Source organism: Podarcis tiliguerta (genome assembly GCF_965153285.1).
Source record: "Podarcis tiliguerta genome assembly, chromosome: 3".
Taxonomy (NCBI): domain Eukaryota; kingdom Metazoa; phylum Chordata; class Lepidosauria; order Squamata; family Lacertidae; genus Podarcis; species Podarcis tiliguerta.
The window spans coordinates 25,261,533-25,280,462 of record NC_139536.1 but is presented as its reverse complement, the minus strand read 5'-3'; the positions used below and the strand labels follow the sequence as shown (position 1 = coordinate 25,280,462).

The 18,930-nt window shown below is 46.9% G+C and overlaps 1 protein-coding gene across 1 annotated transcript; it reads left to right on the top strand.

Moving 5' to 3' along the window:
• The first annotated feature begins 689 nt into the window (after positions 1–689).
• On the top strand, positions 690–18,095 carry BATF3 (basic leucine zipper ATF-like transcription factor 3). The gene is made up of 3 exons (XM_083433246.1): positions 690–1,357; positions 6,286–6,390; positions 14,436–18,095. The coding sequence occupies exons 1-3, from the start codon at positions 1,292–1,294 to the stop codon at positions 14,619–14,621; spliced, it is 357 nt and encodes a 118-aa protein (XP_083289372.1). The 5' UTR covers positions 690–1,291; the 3' UTR covers positions 14,622–18,095.
• Positions 18,096–18,930: the final 835 nt, after the last annotated feature.

Genomic DNA, 18,930 nt, shown 5'->3' with positions numbered 1-18,930 from the left:
GGTCCTTCACCAACCATTCATCCCCTTCATCTGCGCGTCATTTCCTCCTTAACCCAGAGTAGAGGATAAAAGCAAAAGCAAAGGGGGGGGGGATATATTAGAGGGATGAAAAAGAAGAGGGGAGGAATAAAAAAGATAAATGGATGGATGCCTTTTTCTGACTATTTAAAGAAATAGTATGATGAACTCGCTAGCAGGATTTGAGCTGTGAGCAAGAAAAGTAATTGGATGGTAATATTGTGGTTATGATTTGATAGATAAAAGATAAGGTGCAGCAGAAGTGAAGAAGCAACAACTCCATGGGGAAAGGGGTGGGAAGTCGACAAAAATAAGAGAATTTTTTGTTTTTGTTTTAACTGCATATGTTTAAAAAGTTGAAACTTAATAAGATATAATTAAATATATAAAAGGAAGACATTAGCAGAAAATACAGAAGAGGAACTTCCAATTTTCCACCTGCTGTTTGCATAAAATACGATTCTTTGTTGAAAGTTTTCGGTGCGAATACAAAGTGAAAGGAAAAAATATAATCACAAAAAGATTTTTTTTTTTTAAAAAAAATTGAATTTGTGATGCAATACGAAATATAAGTCTATAAGTACTGGAAGCGTGAAATTAATAACAAGGCGATTCTTTTTTCAAGCGGCGCGTGGGCGGCGTGTGGTGGCGAGCTGAGGAACTTCTGGTTTCACACGACCCCTCCGCGCTGATCCGGCCCGGGATGGCAGGCAGGCAGGCGGGCGGGGAGCGGTTCTGGTTGGGGCCGCTGCTCTGGGCGAGACGCGGCGGTGGGGAAAGGGCGAGGGAAAAGCCCCCGTGGCCTCGCTTCCCCCTCGGGCGGCTCCCTAGCCGCCCCCCGGCCTGTGGTCGCGCAGCCAGTTCCCTCCGAAGTTTCATCCGGGGCGCCACGTGATTTCCACGAAGCCCGCCTCGGAAGGCGCCGCCGCAGCAGCAGCCCGGGCGCCCCAGTCAGGCGAGCGCGGGAGCGGGAGCGGGCGCCTGCCTGCCTCTGCTCTCTTCCCGGCCGGGTTCTGCCCCAGGAAGGCGGCGAGCGGCCGGGGAACCACGCGCGCCTCGCGGTTGCCGGCAGCTGCCGGGATGTCCCTGGCTGGGCTTTCCGCCTAGGCTGAGAGGCAAAGCAAGCCAAGCAGACAGGCAGGCAGACATTCGTCCGGCGCAGCGCGGCGGCGACGACGACGCTCCACCTCTCCGGGGCTCCCCCGATGCGCTTTGGCCGCCGCCTCCTGCCGGCTGCGCGCACAAGGAGCAGCGCCAGCGCCGCCTCGGCGGGATGTCTCAGGGCGCGCCGGCGGCGAGCACTTTGCGAAGGAGCTCCTCTTCGGAGGGGACGCAGCAGGTAAGGCAGGGAGAGGGACCGAGGCCAGGAAGTGGGCTGGAAAGGGGACCCGGGGGGAGGAAGAGGGTTGCGCCGAGTCGTCCTTGCGCGCTCTTTCCCAGCAGTGGTGGACCTACATGGGGGGGGGGGGGGGCTTGAAGCTTGAGCTGCTATGGGGGCCCCTTCACAACCAGCAACGGGGTCTAACCACGGTTCTCTTCTTCCATGGGGTTGCTCCACGGCAGATCACGTTTTGGGGTATCCACCTTCGTGAATTCATAGAATCATTAGAATCCTAAGAGTTGGGAAAGACCCCGAGGGTCACCTAGTGCAGGAATCTCAGCTGAAAGCACCCATGACAGCATGGTCATCTAGCCTCTGCTTAAAAACCTCCAAGGAAAGAGAGTCCATCACCTCTCGTGGGAGTCTGTTCCACTGACAAACCGCTCTGACTGTCAGAAAGTTTTTCCGAATGTTTAGTGGGAATGGCCTTTCTTGTAACTTTCAGCCATTGCCTCGAGTCCCACCCTCCAGGAGAAAAACGAGCATGTTCCCTCTTCCATGTGACAACCGTTAAGATATTTGGAGGTGGCTATCATATCTCCTCGCAGTCTCCTCTTTTCCAGGCTAAACATGCCCTGCTCCTCATAAGACTTAGTTTCCAGACCCTAAGCTTAGTTTCCTCTCTAGGGTCTGTTTTTTTCAAAAAAGGGAAGGGGTTATATTAGCCACAGCAGAACAGCCAGCTTACTGTGCTACTAACTCTCAGACTTTGTTGAAATGTACAGTGGTACCTCAGGTTAAGTACTTAATTCGTTCCAGAGGTCTGTATTTAACCTGAAACTGTTCTTAACCTGAAGCACCACTTTAGCTAATGGGGCCTCCTGCTGCTGCCATGCCCCCGGAGCCCGATTTCTGTTCTTATCCTAAAGCAAAGTTCTTTACCTGAAGCACTATTTCTGGGTTAGCGGAGTCTGTAACCTGAAGCGTATGTAACCCAAGGCACCACTGTATGCAGCAAAAAAAAATCTTATCTGATTTGCGCTACTAGACCAAATTTTTTTAATCAAAGTGGACTGAAGTCACTTCTGGGGCTCCTCTGGAATTTGAGACCCTGAAGCACTTGAGCTTCATTTAGTTTCATAGTAAATCTGCCCCCTGCTTCTGAGGGATCGGAAATAAAACCACCGCGATCTGAGCAGGGCTGCAGAGGTTTGGTGCTGCTGTGCAGTCTCAAAAAACAAAATCAGATCAAAAAAAAAATATATGGGGGTGGAGGAGCAGGGCAGCCAAAATGACAGAGGTGTGTGTAGAGAGGTTTACTTACCAGGAAAGGCTATGGGTTTTGTCTTTTCCTTGTTTTTATTACATATTTTGTGTTTTTAATCTTGTGTTTTTGGGCTGTGAACTGCCCTGAGATTTTCAGGCGAAGGGCAGTATACAAATTTAATAAATAAACGAAATCTCATGGGGTATTGTTTTAGAAGAAATCTGTGAAGTGGGTGAGGGTGGAGGAACAGGTGTGCACAGAAATAATTCCGGGTGAAAGTTTCCTGCATGGCAGATGATGCTCGCAGCCCTTCCAACTCTGCAATTCTATGATTCTAAGGTCTATGACTTATAAGTTACAGGTTGTCAACTTGGCTATTCTCAATCTTTATGCGACCGGGACCCCTCTACCCCACTTGGCACCACTGAAAGGAACCCTGGTGGACTGTGCCTGCCAGGGATCTCCTATGGGACCATACATTTCAGAACAAACTTAGAACAAGCTGCTCTGTTTGTCCATTTGACAATAACAGAGCAAAGCTACGCAGCTTGAATTTGCCCATTGAACAACAGTCCTATCTTTCTGTGGCTACAAGCCACGATTGCCCTGCTCTGCCTCCACAGCTTGGAGGCATCAGAGCTTCCCAATGCCAGTTGATGGAAACCACCAGAGGGGGGAGAGAGGGCTCTTTGCACAGGCATCTGGTTGGCCACTGTGAGAAGAGGATGCTAAGCTTAGATGGGCCTGAATTTAAATTGCGTAACAATAACTAACAGATCAGTCACTGAGAGAGTGAGAAGAAATAAACTGACAGCGAGGTGGAAGGAGGGAATGAATCAGAGTGGATGGAAAGAGAAAGGAACAGGGAAGGGCAGAAAGGACAATCTCTTTCTCCAGATAGGCCACATCCTTGTTGATCCTGAAATGCTAATTTTTAAAAGTCTCCAGGGAAGGAGGCTAGAATTACCCATAGACATCAATGGGGAAATTAAACAATCTGATATAACTAGGATCGGGCACAAACATGTCCATTTCGCCCTTCCCAAAGCAGGGAGTAGAAAACCACATTGGAGCGGAGCATCCTCACTTAGGGTTGGCATAAGGCCACAAGCAGTGTCTGTGCGGAAATCATCAAAAATGTCTGGGAAAATCCGGACGTATGGCAGCCCATGTCAGGAGTGTCGTTTTTGCAGATTTCCCTCAGAAATACGGTAGCTCAAAAACATCCCATTTCCTTGCGATTTTGCAATTAAAAAAACCAAAAGAACTTTTCTGTCTAGATTTTTGCTTTTTGAAATATGGCAACCGTATCCGTGGTGGGCATGGATTTCTGTCTATTAGGAGTGGATCTTGGGGTAGGAAGATGGCATGGGGAGTGGCTGGAACCTGGAACAAAATTGCACTTCATACTGCAAAATTTTGTTGCAGGACCCACTGTATAATTCTCTAAATCAAAACCCACCAGTGGTCATAAGCGACTCGTTGGTCATGCCTTGCCGGAAGGCAGTAGGTACCCTCAGCGATACCGTCTTGTGTGTGTTTTTTAAAGTTGCTTTTCAAAGAGAAGGAGAAGGAGTGGGGTGGGGGGCAATGGGGGCAGAAGGAGTGAGTTAGATTGGAAATTTGATGCATTCTCAGTGGGGGAACTCCCGTGCACATGCAAAGTGCTTACCATCACAGAAGACAGTGGGAAGCCTCAGCGAGCAGATCATACACCAAAGGGGAAAGCAGAGAGAAGACCCAGGTCCGCTTCAGTGATTTTGCTGGGACCCAAGCACACCAAACCCTTCAGGGCCCATTAAGCTAGGGCTTGCCGATCAGAAGGTCGGCAGTTCGAATCCCCACAACGGGGTAAGCTCCCGTTGATCAGTCCCTGCTGCTGCCAACCTAGCAGTTTGAAAGCGCGTCAAAGTGCAAGTAGATAAATAGGTACCACTCCGGCGGGAAGGTAAATGGCGTTTCTGTGCTTCTCTGCTATGCCAGAAGTGGCTTTGTCATGCTGGCCACATGACCCGGAAGCTGTACCCTTGGCCAGTAAAGTCAGATAAGCGCTGCAACCCCAGAGTCGTCCGCAACTGGACCTAATGGTCAGGGGTCCCTTTACCTTTTTTAAGCACACCAAAGCCTTCCAGGGCCCATTAAGCAGAGCGAAGGAGCCATGCCATGCTTCTGAATACCAGCTGCTGGAAACCACCAGAGGGGAGAGTGCTCTTGTGCTCGGGTTGCACTTGCGGGTTTCCAACAAGTCTCTGGTTGGCCACTGTGAGAACAGGATGCTGGACTCAGTGGGCCACTGGCCTGATCCAGCAGGCTCCTCTTATGTTAAGCTGCAGATGCTACAGCAGCAGCCAATCTACCCTCCATTCCCATTTTTGCAAAGAGCAGGCGTTTCTTTACTAGTGCACCTTTAAAAAAAAAAAAAAAGCACACGCACCAGGAAGTGTGCAATAACAAATGTTACTGGCGTATTTCACAATGGTCAAAATGAAGAGTTGTGAATTGGGAAAGGGATTTGAATTAATAAATAAACAAGATTCTAGTTCATCTAGCCCCCAATGCTCCGGTGATTCTTCCTTCTTTCCTTGTTTTTGGGTTAGTCCTTCACCTTTTGGTGTCCACATTCCTATCTCCCTTCACTCCCAATTAATGTTTACATGTTGTAGTTGAGTGTGTGTGTGTGTGTGTGTGTAGGTTTTGTATTAAAATTTAAGAAATATAAAGGTTTAGTTATGTTCGGCAAACATACCCCCAGCATGCAGTAGTTGGAAGTAGGCATGTTTGGAAATGTGTTGGCAACTGCAAAGGCCATCTCTTGTATGTGCCAGTTTCTCCTGAAGCGCAGTTTTAATTTTATTCTTAATACTGCTGTTTTGCAGAAGAGCAGTTTAAAAATAATAATAATATGATTACCTTCAGCCACAGTTGGTGGAAATAGGCATGATGCATCCTTCCCTTTTGGCTGATGGAAACAGAATGGCTAAGCTGTGCTCAGGCAAGGAGCAAATGAAAGTAGAGGATGCAGCAATAGATGGCATGTTGTTTAGTCGTTTAGTCGTGTCCGACTCTTCGTGACCCCATGGACCAGAGTACGCCAGGCACTCCTGTCTTCCACTGCCTCCCGCAGTTTGGTCAAACTCATGCTGGTAGCTTTGAGAACACTGTCCAACCATCTTGTCCTCTGTCATCCCCTTCTCCTTGTGCCCTCCATCTTTCCCAACATCAGGGTCTTTTCCAGTGAGTCTTCTCTTCTCATGAGGTGGCCAAAGTATTGGAGCCTCAGCTTCACGATCTGTCCTTCCAGTGAGCACTCAGGGCTGATTTCCCTAAGAATGGAGAGGTTTGATCTTCTTGCAGTCCATGGGACTCTCAAGAGTCTCCTCCAGCACCACACTGCAAAACTTCACTACACACAAACCCACACACCTACACAATGTGTTCATTGCATCCACAATCAGTGCACGTGATTTTATACTGGATGCCTCTACAAACTGGATTAGCCGTGGATTGGAAAAATCTTAATTAACCCGGGGGGGGGGGGCAAATTAACTGGCTGGCTGTTGGATGAATGCTGTGAATGCTGTGGGGTGGGGGTGAGGAACAGAGGCACAGGGAGCTTCAAATCCACATTAAACTCCTTTGTAGGTGAACCCTAACTAAGTCATCTGATTTTGTTGGCCAGGGTCATGAAGACGATGAAAGGAAAGTACGACGGAGAGAGAAGAACAGAGTTGCGGCCCAGAGGAGCAGAAAGAAACAAACACAGAAAGCAGATAAACTCCATGAGGTGAACATTGCTGTGGGTGCCTGAGGGAGGGAAGAGCAGTAATATTATTCCCAAGTGCAAATGCATACTTGTTTAAGGGCTGAACAAAATGGCAGCATTTGTCAGGGCTGGGGAACCTTGTTGTTGAGCAGCTGTAAAGTAGCAATGGGGAGTATGTGTTTTGTAGCGGAGAAGCAACTGGTGGGAGGCGGGTGCTTAACCCTTTCTCTGCCTACTGGTACTACAGTCCTCCCAGCCCACGCTGCTGCTTTTTCCTTGGATGCAGCAAACATGAGTCTGGAAGAGAAGCAGCTGGGGGGAGGTGTTGTATGGAGAAGGAACAGCCAGGGGAATCACTTGCCTTGCAGTATCTGAAGGGCTTTCAAACCCAAGAGAGAGCTGATGTGTTCTCTGTTACTTGCAAGGGGTGGCACTAGAACTGATGGGTGGAAATTGCAGGGAAGCAGATTTTGGCTTCAACATTTAGGTGAGACATCCAAATGGTTATGGGTTGTTTGACAGTGGAACAGCCGGCCTTGGGAGGCGTTGGGGTCTCCTTTGCTGGAGGTATTGTAGCAGAGGCTATAGACAGCCATCTGTCAGGGAGGCAGCAATTGCATCCTGCGCTATAGATCCTGCTTTGAGCAACGGATTGGATGACCTACAAGGTTCCTTCCAGTTTTATGACTCTATTATGTTCACATGCAAACGTCTGTGGAATTCATTGTCTCCTTCTACCATTTTGCATCTGTTCATTCACTACCCTGTTAGCAGTTTGGTGATGTGGCAAACAATGCCTTGCATGACTGGAATGGATGACGTTTTTAAATTATTATAAATGATTATACATAAATACGTCATTTTATTTGCATGCCATAATTCTAGAGTTCAACCCATGCTCAAGGCGGCTTACAACATGAAAAACCGTATTTTTCCATGTATAAAAATGTAAAGGTAAAGGTACCCCTGCCCGTACGGGCCAGTCTTGACAGACTCTAGGGTTGTGCGCCCATCTCACTCAAGAGGCCGGGGGCCAGCGCTGTCCGGAGACACTTCCGGGTCACGTGGCCAGCGTGACATCGCTGCTCTGGCGAGCCAGAGCTGCACACGGAAACACCGTTTACCTTCCCGCTAGTAAGTGGTCCCTATTTATCTACTTGCACCCGGGAGTGCTTTTGAACTGCTAGGTTGGCAGGCGCTGGGACTGAACAACAGGAGCGCACCCCGCCGCAGGGATTCAAACCGCCGACCTTTTGATCAGCAAGCCCTAGGCACTGAGGCTTTTACCCACAGCGCCACCCGCGTCCCTTATATTGTCCATGTATAAGACAAGGCTTTTTGCTTTAACAAATTAGTAAAAAATTGGGGGTCCTCTTGCACATGGAACATGGGCATCTTGGGGGGATTTTTTAATTATTTAAACAAATGTCTGGGATTTTGGCTTGGGTAGACTGAGCTGGTCCTTCCTGCTGCCATTCCCTCTTTCTCCTCCCCCTCCCGGCTGTACGCTGGTGACTGGCTCGCCCCCTGAAGCTGCCGCCAGCTCGATCATCGGAGCGAGAACAGCCGCTGCTTCCTCGCCCACCTCTCCTCGCCCTTCTTTCCTTTTTTCCCTCTTCCCCTCTCAAACTCCAACCCTGTCCCCAGCTCACCAACTTCCTCAGCTTGGATTGCTTGACAGCATGGCCTGGTGCAGAGCAGGCACTGCCTTCCCCCTGCTCTTCATCGGCATGCTGTTTGGAAACTTCCTTCCCTGCAGCAGCCGCAGTAGGAGAAGCGTGTGGTGCCCCAGCTGCTGCCTTTGCTTCCACCTCAAAAAAGATCAACAACTTGCCGGCACCGATCATCTTCTTATACATCGTCTTATACGCGGAAAAGTACGGTAATTGCAGATGTAATAAAAATGGCCATAAACAATAAATAAAACACATTTAAAAAGTACATAACTAAATAGAACAACTTCCACATTAAATCACAACAAGATCGAAGAGTAAAGATACAAAAATTAATATCAATAGCAGCAGCAACCTCTCACTCTCCTCCCCACAACAAAACAATACCCTAGCCCGAGAGTCTGTTCAGCAGCCAAAGCTTTTGTAGCTGGAGTCAGTCAGGGCCCCAGCATCCCAGGCCAGGTGGGGAAAGGCCTGCAAGGCAAGGAGCAGGTCTTCCACGACTCATAGCCAAGATGGTCTCTGGCCTCTTCAGCAGCCTCCGCTTCTGTAGCTGGAGTCAGTCAGTCAATCCTGTGACCAGGCAGTCCATGATGTGATGTGCAATAGTGTTATTTGGCTTTGAATACTCTGTCATATGTTATCCCAGAGTGGCCAACCAGATGCCTATGGGAAACCCAGATGCAGGGCATGAGTGCAGAAACCCTCTTCCGTTTGCCCCCGTCCCCCAGCAGCTGGCATTCAGAGGCAAACTGCTTCTCATCTTGGAGGTAGCATTTAGCCATTGCTAGTTTTCCTGAAGGAGCTCAGCCTTGGTGTGTCAGAAAACCTTAGGCCCATCTATTTTTGCATTCTGACAGAGAGGCCAGCAGGATGCTCAGAAGGCAAGGTGCAGTGGAACTGAACACCCCCAGCTGTTTGAACAGGGCATTGGTGATCAGTGGTAGACTGCCTCTCATCACAGCTGTTCCATGCTTCACCCTTGAGGCTCCTAGGCGGTTCTTTACTCTGAAAACACATTTTCCAGGATGCTTAAACTCATGGTTCTCAATGCAGCCTGGGGCAGTGAATTCTGCATAATAATTACAAACCACATGAAGTACAGTTTTGACTGGTGTGCATCTTACACACACTGCCAGGTTCAGAAGATCCTGGAGTATGTCATGTTTTGACTCAGAATCGGTGTGTTTTTCACTATTCACTCTCTCTGCAATGTTCATGATATTAGAAGTCTGTGCCACAACCCTTCTTGCTGTTGTGTGTCTTTCAGGGCTATAAAGGCTTTCCTTTTGCTCTTTTCTATGTGTCTTCTATGTAGCAAGTAGAGCAGAAGAAGACAGGGCTCCTACACTTTAACTGGTGTACAGAAAAGGAGCTTTCAACAGGTGTAGCTTGTGCGGAAACTATTTTTTACCAGAGTCATGGCAGTTCTCCAACATAATTTTTTTTTGCAGGCCACTAACTGGCATGAGAGTGGCCGCTCAGTAGACCATTTAGTAAATCTTTTGTTATTCTACAAATCAAAACACAGATTTCAGATTTTAATAACATTTCCCCTTCAGTGTTGGCATTGTTGTCAAAATAATTGCTTTGGTATGAAAATGTCCTTTTATCTAGTAACATATAAAGAGGAATAATAATAACAACAACAACAACAACAACAACAACAACAACAACAACAATGATGATGCCACCCTTCATTGTAAGATCTCAGAGCAGTTCACAGAATAAAATACAGGAGAAAAACATGTAAATAATTAAACAAAGCAGCAAAACAATAACCGGCCCCCTTCTCACAGACAACATTTAAAAGGCTGTAGGATATAAATCAGCCAAGGGCCTGGTTGAAGAGGAATGTTTTTGCCTGGTGCCTAAAAATACATAGTGAAGGTACCAGGCGAACCTCCCGGGGGAGAGCATTCCACAGATGGGGAGCCACTGCAGAAAAGGCCCCTTCTTGTGTTGCCACTAGGCCTGGGTGATACGTCAATATATCGCCCAGGACCAGTATGAGGAGCAGACTGCAGTGTCTGCTTCACTCAGTGATATATCGCTGGTGAAACCGCCACCGCTCCTGAGTCCCTCTGCTAACGACTTCCTCCAGTGAGCGTTACTAGCAGAGGGACTCAGGAGCGGTGGCGGTTTCACCAGCGATACATCACTGAGTGAAACCGCCATCCCACGCTGCCCCCATACTGCGCAGAGGAAGATAACAGCTGCATCGGTGAGGCGCCGATACAGCTTGCGCCTCTCTCTGCATCTTTAAACTGCTTGGCTGAAGAGTGTGTGGTTGCCGCTCCCCTCAGCCCAGCAGTTAAAAGATCCCCCAGCCCAGCGCTGGCTCCTCGGCAAGTGGGGGGCGGGGAGGACCAGGGATGGATCTTCTGGGATTGGGGAACCCTTCCGCGCCCCAGCTGAGCCAGACAAACCAGCTGCGTTGTCCCAGCCTGCTAGGCACTGGGGTGAAACCGCCTCAGCTTCCGCAGTGAGAGCTGCGACAAATTATCCCGGCGCCTCGCAGGCTGAGGCCAATGCAGCTTGTTTTTTCAACATCACAGTATATCGCCCAAACCTAGATGCTACCCTTTGGACTTCGTGTGAAGGAGGCACATGGAAAAGGGCCTCAGATGATGAATGCAGAGTCTGGGATGGTTTATATGGGAAGAGGTGGTCCTTGGGGTACTGCGGTCCTCAGCAGTTTAAGGCTGCATCAGTACTGTATTGTGAAAATCACAGAGAGTAGTCAATAATCTGTCCCTGATCAAAGCAGTCCCAATCTCCTTTAAGTCAATCAATCAAATGTCAGGCGAAGAACATATATTCTTCATTGTTCTACAAACTTCCTGCAGACTACCTGAATTGTCCGTCGTTTGAGAGCCCCTGGCTGGGACCATGTGGCAACTTTAGAGTTGTAGTTTCTTTAGTCTCACATTCCCCTGGAGTACATTTCTGCATTCCTTTTAACTCTCCTTTCCCTTTCACTCCTTTAACTGATTACTGTAAAGCTGATTTTCTTTAGAAGAGAGGCTCAAAACTGGAATAAGAAGGGTGTTGGCCAAGACTGTGTTCAGTGAGGTCGTAACAACTACTGTGAGTTTTATCATTTAGTGCTTCAACGCTTTCTTATGAGCAGTCCTGAATGCATTTTAGGAAATTAGGGGGGAGAACCAGAGAGATTAATGTGACATTTCCATAGAAGAGAGCAAATTATTCATCCCCTCCATGTGTGGTACGTGGCACGCTTCAAGCAGGTAATGAACTTAGTGACCACAGCAGCTGTTCCGGGCAACTGCTTCTATCTACTTTTCTTTTTTAAGGTGTATTGCTACAAATTCTCCTAGCCACATTCAAATCAGGGGGGGAACCAGCAACCTGCTGTACATTTGCATTGGTGCCTAAACCACCTCTCTTTTCCCCACCTGCACTTAAAAAATAATAATTTAAAAAGCAGCCTTGCGTCTGTGTTTCATTTGACAAGCACACCGATGACGAAAGCAGATAATGTTTGATAAAGGAGCAGAGAGGATGGGAGACTACAGGAAGTGCAGATTATTAAGATTGTTTCATTTTAAAAATGGAAGCTGTGATGATCCAGGAAAGGGTTTGCAAATGATGTGGGTTTTGTGGAAGGATTTGAAAGAGGAGAGTGATATATGCAGAGCTCACCAGGGGGCTTAATAAACTTTCCTGCCTCCTGGTTTTCACCTGTTCTTTTTTTAAAACAACAACACAAAAACTGACAGACCACAAGAGATGGATATTGGGTTGTGTTTGGTTTGATTGCAAGCCTCTCCACAGTTACGAGTGTTTCTTTATTTCCAGTTGGTTCCTCTCCTCATAATAGACATGTTTGTGTGCGTCCGTTTCTGATGGCAGCAGATCTAAGTAACGGCTAGGTTTTCAGAACATGGGAGGACAGCAATTGTTGCCTTTCCCCCTCCAGCAGCTGAAAGGGAAGGGCCATAGCTCAGTGAGAGAATATCTGCTTTTGCATACAGAAGGTCCCAGCTATCACTAGGTACTGTAGGGCATGTTCTGAACACCTGGAGTGCTGCTGTCCGCCAGTGTAGGGAACACTGAACTAGATGAGCCAATGGTCTGATTCGGGGTGTGTTCCCATTAGTGCACAACAAAGTTGTATTTTGCGATCAGCCTCTGTGTTTGTTTCACAGCTCTTCCCCTGGCTGTTCACATCAGCACAGCTTCATCAGTGTCAGATTCATTTCTGTTTATGAATGCACCGGGGTCATTGACTAGAGGCAAAGTAGAAACAGCTTAAGGAATCCAATTGATGTGCGGCTAATTTGAGAAATAGTGCATCAAACTGTATTATTTTCTAAGAGGGGACAGGAACGCAACACTAATGTCTCATAACAAATGCAACTGATCTGTAGAAACGACTGTGCAACTTGAAAAAAGAGGCAAGGCGTGTACTTTTGTAAACCAAGAAAATCTATAAAAATAAAAAGAAGAGAGGACAGGATCCATATGTGTTTTGATGGCTCTCATGTGTGAATGTGAATTAAAAACCTAGCACTGGAAATGCAGTGTGTGTTCACAGCTATTTTCATAAGACTATTGTAATACAGTGGTGCCTCGCAAGACGAAATTAATTCGTTCTGCAAGTTTTTTCGTTATGTTAATTTTTCGTCTTGTGAAGCACGGTTTCCCATAGGAAATGCATTGATGGTTTCCCATATGAATGCATTGACGGTTTTAAGAAAAAGGCGCAAGACGTTTTTGTCTTGCGAAGCAAGCCCATAGGGAAATTCGTCTTGCGAAGCAACTCAAAAAACAAAAAACTCTTTCGTCTTGCGAGTTTTTCATCTTGCGAGGCATTCGTCTTGCAAGGTACCACTGTATGGACAGATTTAGTGGGGCTGTGTTTCTTGCTTGCAGAGGACAGGCCTCCCTTTGAAGGTGTCCTCTGTCTTAAAGGGCTGCCACCTGGTCCTAGTCCAGTTTCAAGATAAGAAGGGAGAGCAGGAAGGACCTTGAAGTTGCACATCAACAGTTAGCGGCATCTGGGCCGCAGGTTGTGCAGGCTCATCTACATGTATAAATTAGCACATGTACATTTTAATGCAAATCAGCGCCTTCGTGCGTCTTCTCTTGCTTGGGCGGTAGATTCCTACTGCATCGTCATTTCTCTGTCATGGCTAATAGTTTGGGGATAGGTCTGTCTGCCATGAATGTGTCTATCCCCTCTGAGCTACCACAAAGTGCCAACGCCTCTGATATGCAAACAGTAGGTTTGCATTAGTGAAGGCCTCAGTAATTGAGGGCTGTGTACACACTAATCTTGTTCATAGCACACAAAAAATGTAGTTTTTCTCAGTCGGGAATTATTCATGCTCATCCTCAACATGGTGGCTTCTATCAAGATTGATTCTAAATCCTGCCATCTCCACAACTTTTCCTGTTTACATATACCGTATCCCAGGGGAACGAAGAAGGAAATGGTCATTGTGACTGCCCACCCACTCATTTATTGCCATTATCACCTACATCTGTTTTTAAATAGGTACAGTGGTACCTCGGGTTAAGAACTTAATTCATTCCGGAGGTCCGTTCTTAACCTAAAACTGTCCTTAACCTGAGGTACCACTTTAGCTAATAGGGCCTCCTACTGCCGCTGCGTGATTTGTGTTCTCATCCTGAAGCAAAGTTCTTAACCCAAGGTACTATTTATGGGTTAGTGGAGTCTGTAACCTGAAGCGTATGTAACCCGAGGTACCACTGTACATAGCAATCGTTCCGAAATGGGCTTTATTTTCAGAACAGGTTTCTCAAGAAGCACTTTTTGTGGGGCCAAAGATATGCACTAGGTTATATGTGGACTTTGTAGGGAAAGCAAGAACTCATTCTCCATTGGTTGCCGCATAAAATGTCATGTGTGTGCAGCCAGAATCTCAGGTTTGGACCCAGATGTCATGAAGCTTACTCTGTTGCCTCAAGGTGCAGTCATTTACATATCAAACTTGCCTTAGCCCATAGATTACTATCAGTGGCTACTTACCAGTATGCTTCTGACTAGAAGTTGTTGGAAACCATAGGAGGGACAAGTGCTGTTGTGTTCAGATCCTTCTCATCGGCATGTAACTGGCCACTGGGAATAGGATGCTGGACTAGATTGGCCATTCACCTGTTCCACCAGACTTTTTAAATGTTCTTAAACTAACAAGCCCAGACCATGATGTACAAGGAATATCACACAGAGACGCGATCTTCAGAGTAGCTCTTGATAGCTGATACCAAGTCTGCTTTTACCTGATTTCTTCCCCTTGCCTTGTTTTTATTTACTTTGCAATGAGGAAACAGGGAAGTGGGGGAAATGTGCCTGGCAGTGGCTGGCTGGGTTGCATGCTTAACTCATGTGATAATCCGTTTCAGGAATACGAGTGCCTTGAGCAAGAGAATATCTCCCTGAAAAAAGAAATTGGAAAGCTGACCGACGAAATGAAACACTTGAGCGAAGTCTTGAGGAACCACGAAAAAGTCTGCCCTCTGTTACACTGCTCTTTAAACTTTGGCTTGATTCCTAGACACGATGTCCTCAGTGGCCCCTTGCCAAGATGAGGAGGCCAGCTTCAGAGGATCTGCAAGTTCTACTGATACCAGAGAGTTTTTGAGAGCCTCTTTCTTTTCCACCATGCTTCACGGACATGACAAGCACTCTCGCAACTTGCGACTGGTTTCCCACCGCGAAAGTCGGATGAAAAACATGAATGGACTGCAACCTTGTGGGAAAATCTTTGGACAAAGTGCTCTCTCTCTCTATCTCTCTGTGTGTGTGTGTTCGTGTTTCCACTGTGTACTGTTTGTCCAGCAAGGAATCTGAAATGTGGCCTTGAATGCAAATAATGTCATCGCATTTATTTTTAAAGACACAACTTTCTTGTCCTCATTGTTGCTAAGAAATGTGCTGGCGATGATGAGGAAAGGGGAAGAGCCTGTTCTGGAGCTTGAAACCAAAAGGGATAGTGGGCACATCCTGGAGCCAAGGATTGCCACTTCTGCATCTCTTGCTTACCTACCAGATTCTTTGTTCCCTATGTGCCTTGGGCTTCTCCTCTTCCACTCTCTGTCAAGTTCTGTGAAAATCCAAACATTGCATGTATACTTTTCGGGCTTGTTGTAGTCGTACATAAATTCAGTGATACAAATGCAGCCATCTCCCCTGGTGATTGGGTAGCCCACATCCTAGGCCTATTTTTTTCTTCTTCGTTTTGGTGGCGGCGGGGTGTGTGTGTGTGTGTGTGTGTGTGTTCCCAGCTTTCAGGAGAAGCGTGAGGGAAGCATGCAGAGGGAAAAAGAGAGGAAGATTCCCCTCTCTTGAGCAGTACCGTGGGGTTTCTTAACTGCGAGCACACCATGAATTTAAAGCACATGAGCTCCTCCAAAGATTCCTAAGAACGCTAGTTTACTGTAGCTCCGTGAGGGGCTAACTATGGCTCCTAGGATGCTCTGGGGAAAGCCACATGCTTTAAATGTATGGCATGTATGTTCTTTCATTCCTTTAGAAAGTACCAAATAATGAGCCTATGGTTTGGCTACGTTGTTGAACTGTGCCTCCAGCATTGTTACCCTTTTATTGCCTCCTTCTTTTGAGCCGCTGTTCTGAACCCCATTCTACAGAGAACATATTGATGCCCCCCTTTTATTTGCACTGTTCTTCATCTTCACGAGTCCCTTCCATGCCACCCCATAAGGAAAAAAAGCATTTATCTGGCTGGTGAGTTCCTGCTTTATTATGGATCAGAGCCAAAGTCTAAAGCTAATCACATTTTCGGCGTGTTTGCTGAATGACTCCGAGACCTGCTTGAAAATATCTGTTTCCCCTTCCTTTATGGAGGGTGAATGTGCATCACCACTCATGCCCATAACTGGCATGTCTTTGAAAACCACAAATCCTCACTGAGTTTCATTTCAGGAACACAGCCTCACCCTTTTCTGCCCATGTTCATAGGACTGGGAACATGGGAAGCTGTCTTGTACTGAGATGGACCACTGAGCCATCTAGCTCACCATCATATGCACTGACCCGCATGGGCGCTCCAGGGTTTCAGACACAGCCAGCCCTACCTGGAGATGCTGCAGATTCAACCTGGGACCTTCTGCAATCAAAGCAGATGTCCTACCATGGAGCCATACCTCTTCCTCTGGGATTTCTCTGCTGTTTTCAGAGCAGGAAAACCTCACAGTGTGATCTGATGAACGTTCAAGCTCAGTGTTCATTGGATTTTACACTCTAAAACAGAGATGGGAAACATCTCCAGAACTTTTGAGAATCCATCTTGCATCATCCCTGACTATTGGTCAGGAAGAAGAAAGCTGGAGTCACAACATCAGGAGGGAGGCATCTTCCCCACCTGCCTCCTCTCTTTGGTACCCGACATAGCTATGGGTTAAAATAGTAGAAAGGCCATATTCGTTCACAGTGTATGGAGGGAGGCAGAACTTCTGCGAGATGACTAAAGGAAACTCAAGGACATCTGAAAACAAAGTTCTGATTTATATGGTTTTGCTTCCATTTTCAAGTCCTTGAGCCAGGGAAATATGCGTTCACCACATAGCCACATTTTTCAACGCTTACAGCAATGAGGATCTGGGATTCTCCAAAAAGGGAAGTTCATGACTTTTTCAAAGAGGACCTTTTGGTTTCTCATCACTTATGCAACAGGATACTTTTAACCCCCTTTTCTAAAGTACACTTTTGGTTCTGAAGTGAGGATACTTAAATAGCCATTCTGTACTTCTGCGAACGGCATGTCCTGACTGGATGAACTAAGAGAGAGCATTTTAAGAATGCTGCCGGTTTTCAACTCTGGCAGTTACTTTCTCGACTCACCCTCCTGCATTGCTGTTACTGCTGAAAAGGGAATGGGGATTGGGGGGGCACTTAGGTAATATTAGATTGTGGACTGAAGCACATATCCCCTCCCCCACCCCTGCCTCTTTAGACCTTTATGTCCCTTCCAACTCTATGGTTCTATGATCTGTATTACTTCACTTCAATCTAGAAACAGCTTGCTGGGTGGGGTGGATTTGGTATGTTAGCTTCCTTGCAGGTGGACCACCATTCCTTGGGGTTGTAGAATGGCGTCGATTTCCGTTCTAACATGTATTCGTCGCAATCAGTGCTGGTTCTGTTCTGCTGCAGTTCTTTTTCCATGAAATGCGACATTATTCACCTCTCCGCCTGCCATTTAGCATGACTTGCGCAGCTTATGAAACTCTGAACTTACATTCATTTCAATACAAAGAAAACGTCAAAACAATGGGGGGTGGGGTCCCATGTCATTAATTACGTCTCATTTGTGGACTTGGCAGCAGCAGCAGCAGCAACAACATGAATGGATTTCTGTTCCTGACCACAGAAGGAGAGGCAAACTGTTCCTTTCTCATTTTTGTCAGAATTCTTTGACATCTTTACTGTTGCTTATTGGAAGGAAGACAGACGGGGTAGTTAGTGGGGAGCAAATGCACCAGCAGAGCCAACCCAGTGTTCCTGCTTGCGTGTTTGCACTGCACCAGCCTCTCTGCCACCTCACCTCTCCCTCCCAGTAAGCAACAACAACTCACCTGCTGCAAAAGTAGCATGGCGGCTCCAATCCACCCTGTGAGATACTATTGAGCCAAGCCTTGTGTTTTTGGTGACCCTAGTGCTCATTCAGCTGAGTAGGCACCAGACCTAAGCCCAAAACATTGTCTCACCCCTTATATGCCTACCCAATTGCTGTGCTGTTCCAGAGAGGCCTCCGACAGATGCCATCTGATAAAGAGGTCCATACCTTACAATATAGGAATTGGGCCTTTAGTTGTGGTGGCACCTGGCCTTTGGAATTCCGTCACCTTGGATGTTAGACAGGCGCCATCTCTGTTTCCTTGGCGGTGTCTACTGGAATCTCCCCTTCTTCCAGCAAGTCATTTAAGTAGAGATCTTTCCTGTACTGGATATGTTTTTAAGATTTTTTGTTAAATTGTTTTATCATTTGTTATTTGCTACCCTGGGAAGGGAGGAATATAAATTTAATAAATAAAATTAACAAAAAGCTGTGTTCCTGCAGCACTTCTGGGGGAAGTCAAGTGAGAAAGAAGAGGAAGGGAGGCCTGAGGGACACTCAGTCTCTGAAGGGTGCTCAGTTATTTGGGAACTGTTACATCATTGGAATGGGGCCTATATAAGCATATAGTACAAAGCACGAAATGCAGGGTGTTGGCTTTCAGCTAAGAATAATGATAGCAACTTCCTGGGCTTGGGGCCAAGGCAGTGCTGGTCCTCTGGTATTATAACAAGTATGGGGAACCTGTGCCCCCTCCCCAGGTATTGCTGGACCACAACTCCCATCAGCCCTGACAATTGGCCACAGTGGCTGGGAAGGATAATATTGCAATTGATTACCCACCCTTCACCCTAAGGTCCCAGGGCAGGTTGAACAGCTTTTAAATCACAACCTATAAACCACAGGTAGTATCCAGCGACATTTGGGGGGTTACAGATCCCTCATCTCTTAGTTAGACCATTCCAGAATCTGTTGCTTTTGTAGCTTTTAAAGGAGAGAAGACAGTTGTGAGGGTAAACATGCCTTGTCTTTTTCTGTTGACCGGTTTCAGGGAAACCATAAATGCATCTGTCTTGTCGTTCTGCTCTAAGCCCAAGACTCTCATGAACATTCAGATCCCATGTGTTGACAATTGGTGGGTCCCAGATTCAAATCCAAGATCACCGCTGTCAGCCAGCATAACCTACTTCACAGGGTTGCCATGAGGGAAATGTGGGGTAGTCCTTTTAGATGCACCTGCCACTGTTCCTTGGAGGAAGGTTGGGATCCAAATGTGAGTAATAGTAAGTAAAGCATGATTTTCTAGAGATGGTACTTCAAAT

Coding starts and splice junctions, on each gene's coding strand:
- BATF3 (XM_083433246.1), top strand. CDS start 1,292: ATGTCTCAGGGCGCGCCGGCGGCGAGCACTTTGCGAAGGAGCTCCTCT. Junction 1,358..6,285: donor CTTCGGAGGGGACGCAGCAG/GTAAGGCAGGGA, acceptor TTTGTTGGCCAG/GGTCATGAAGACGATGAAAG. Junction 6,391..14,435: donor AAGCAGATAAACTCCATGAG/GTGAACATTGCT, acceptor AATCCGTTTCAG/GAATACGAGTGCCTTGAGCA.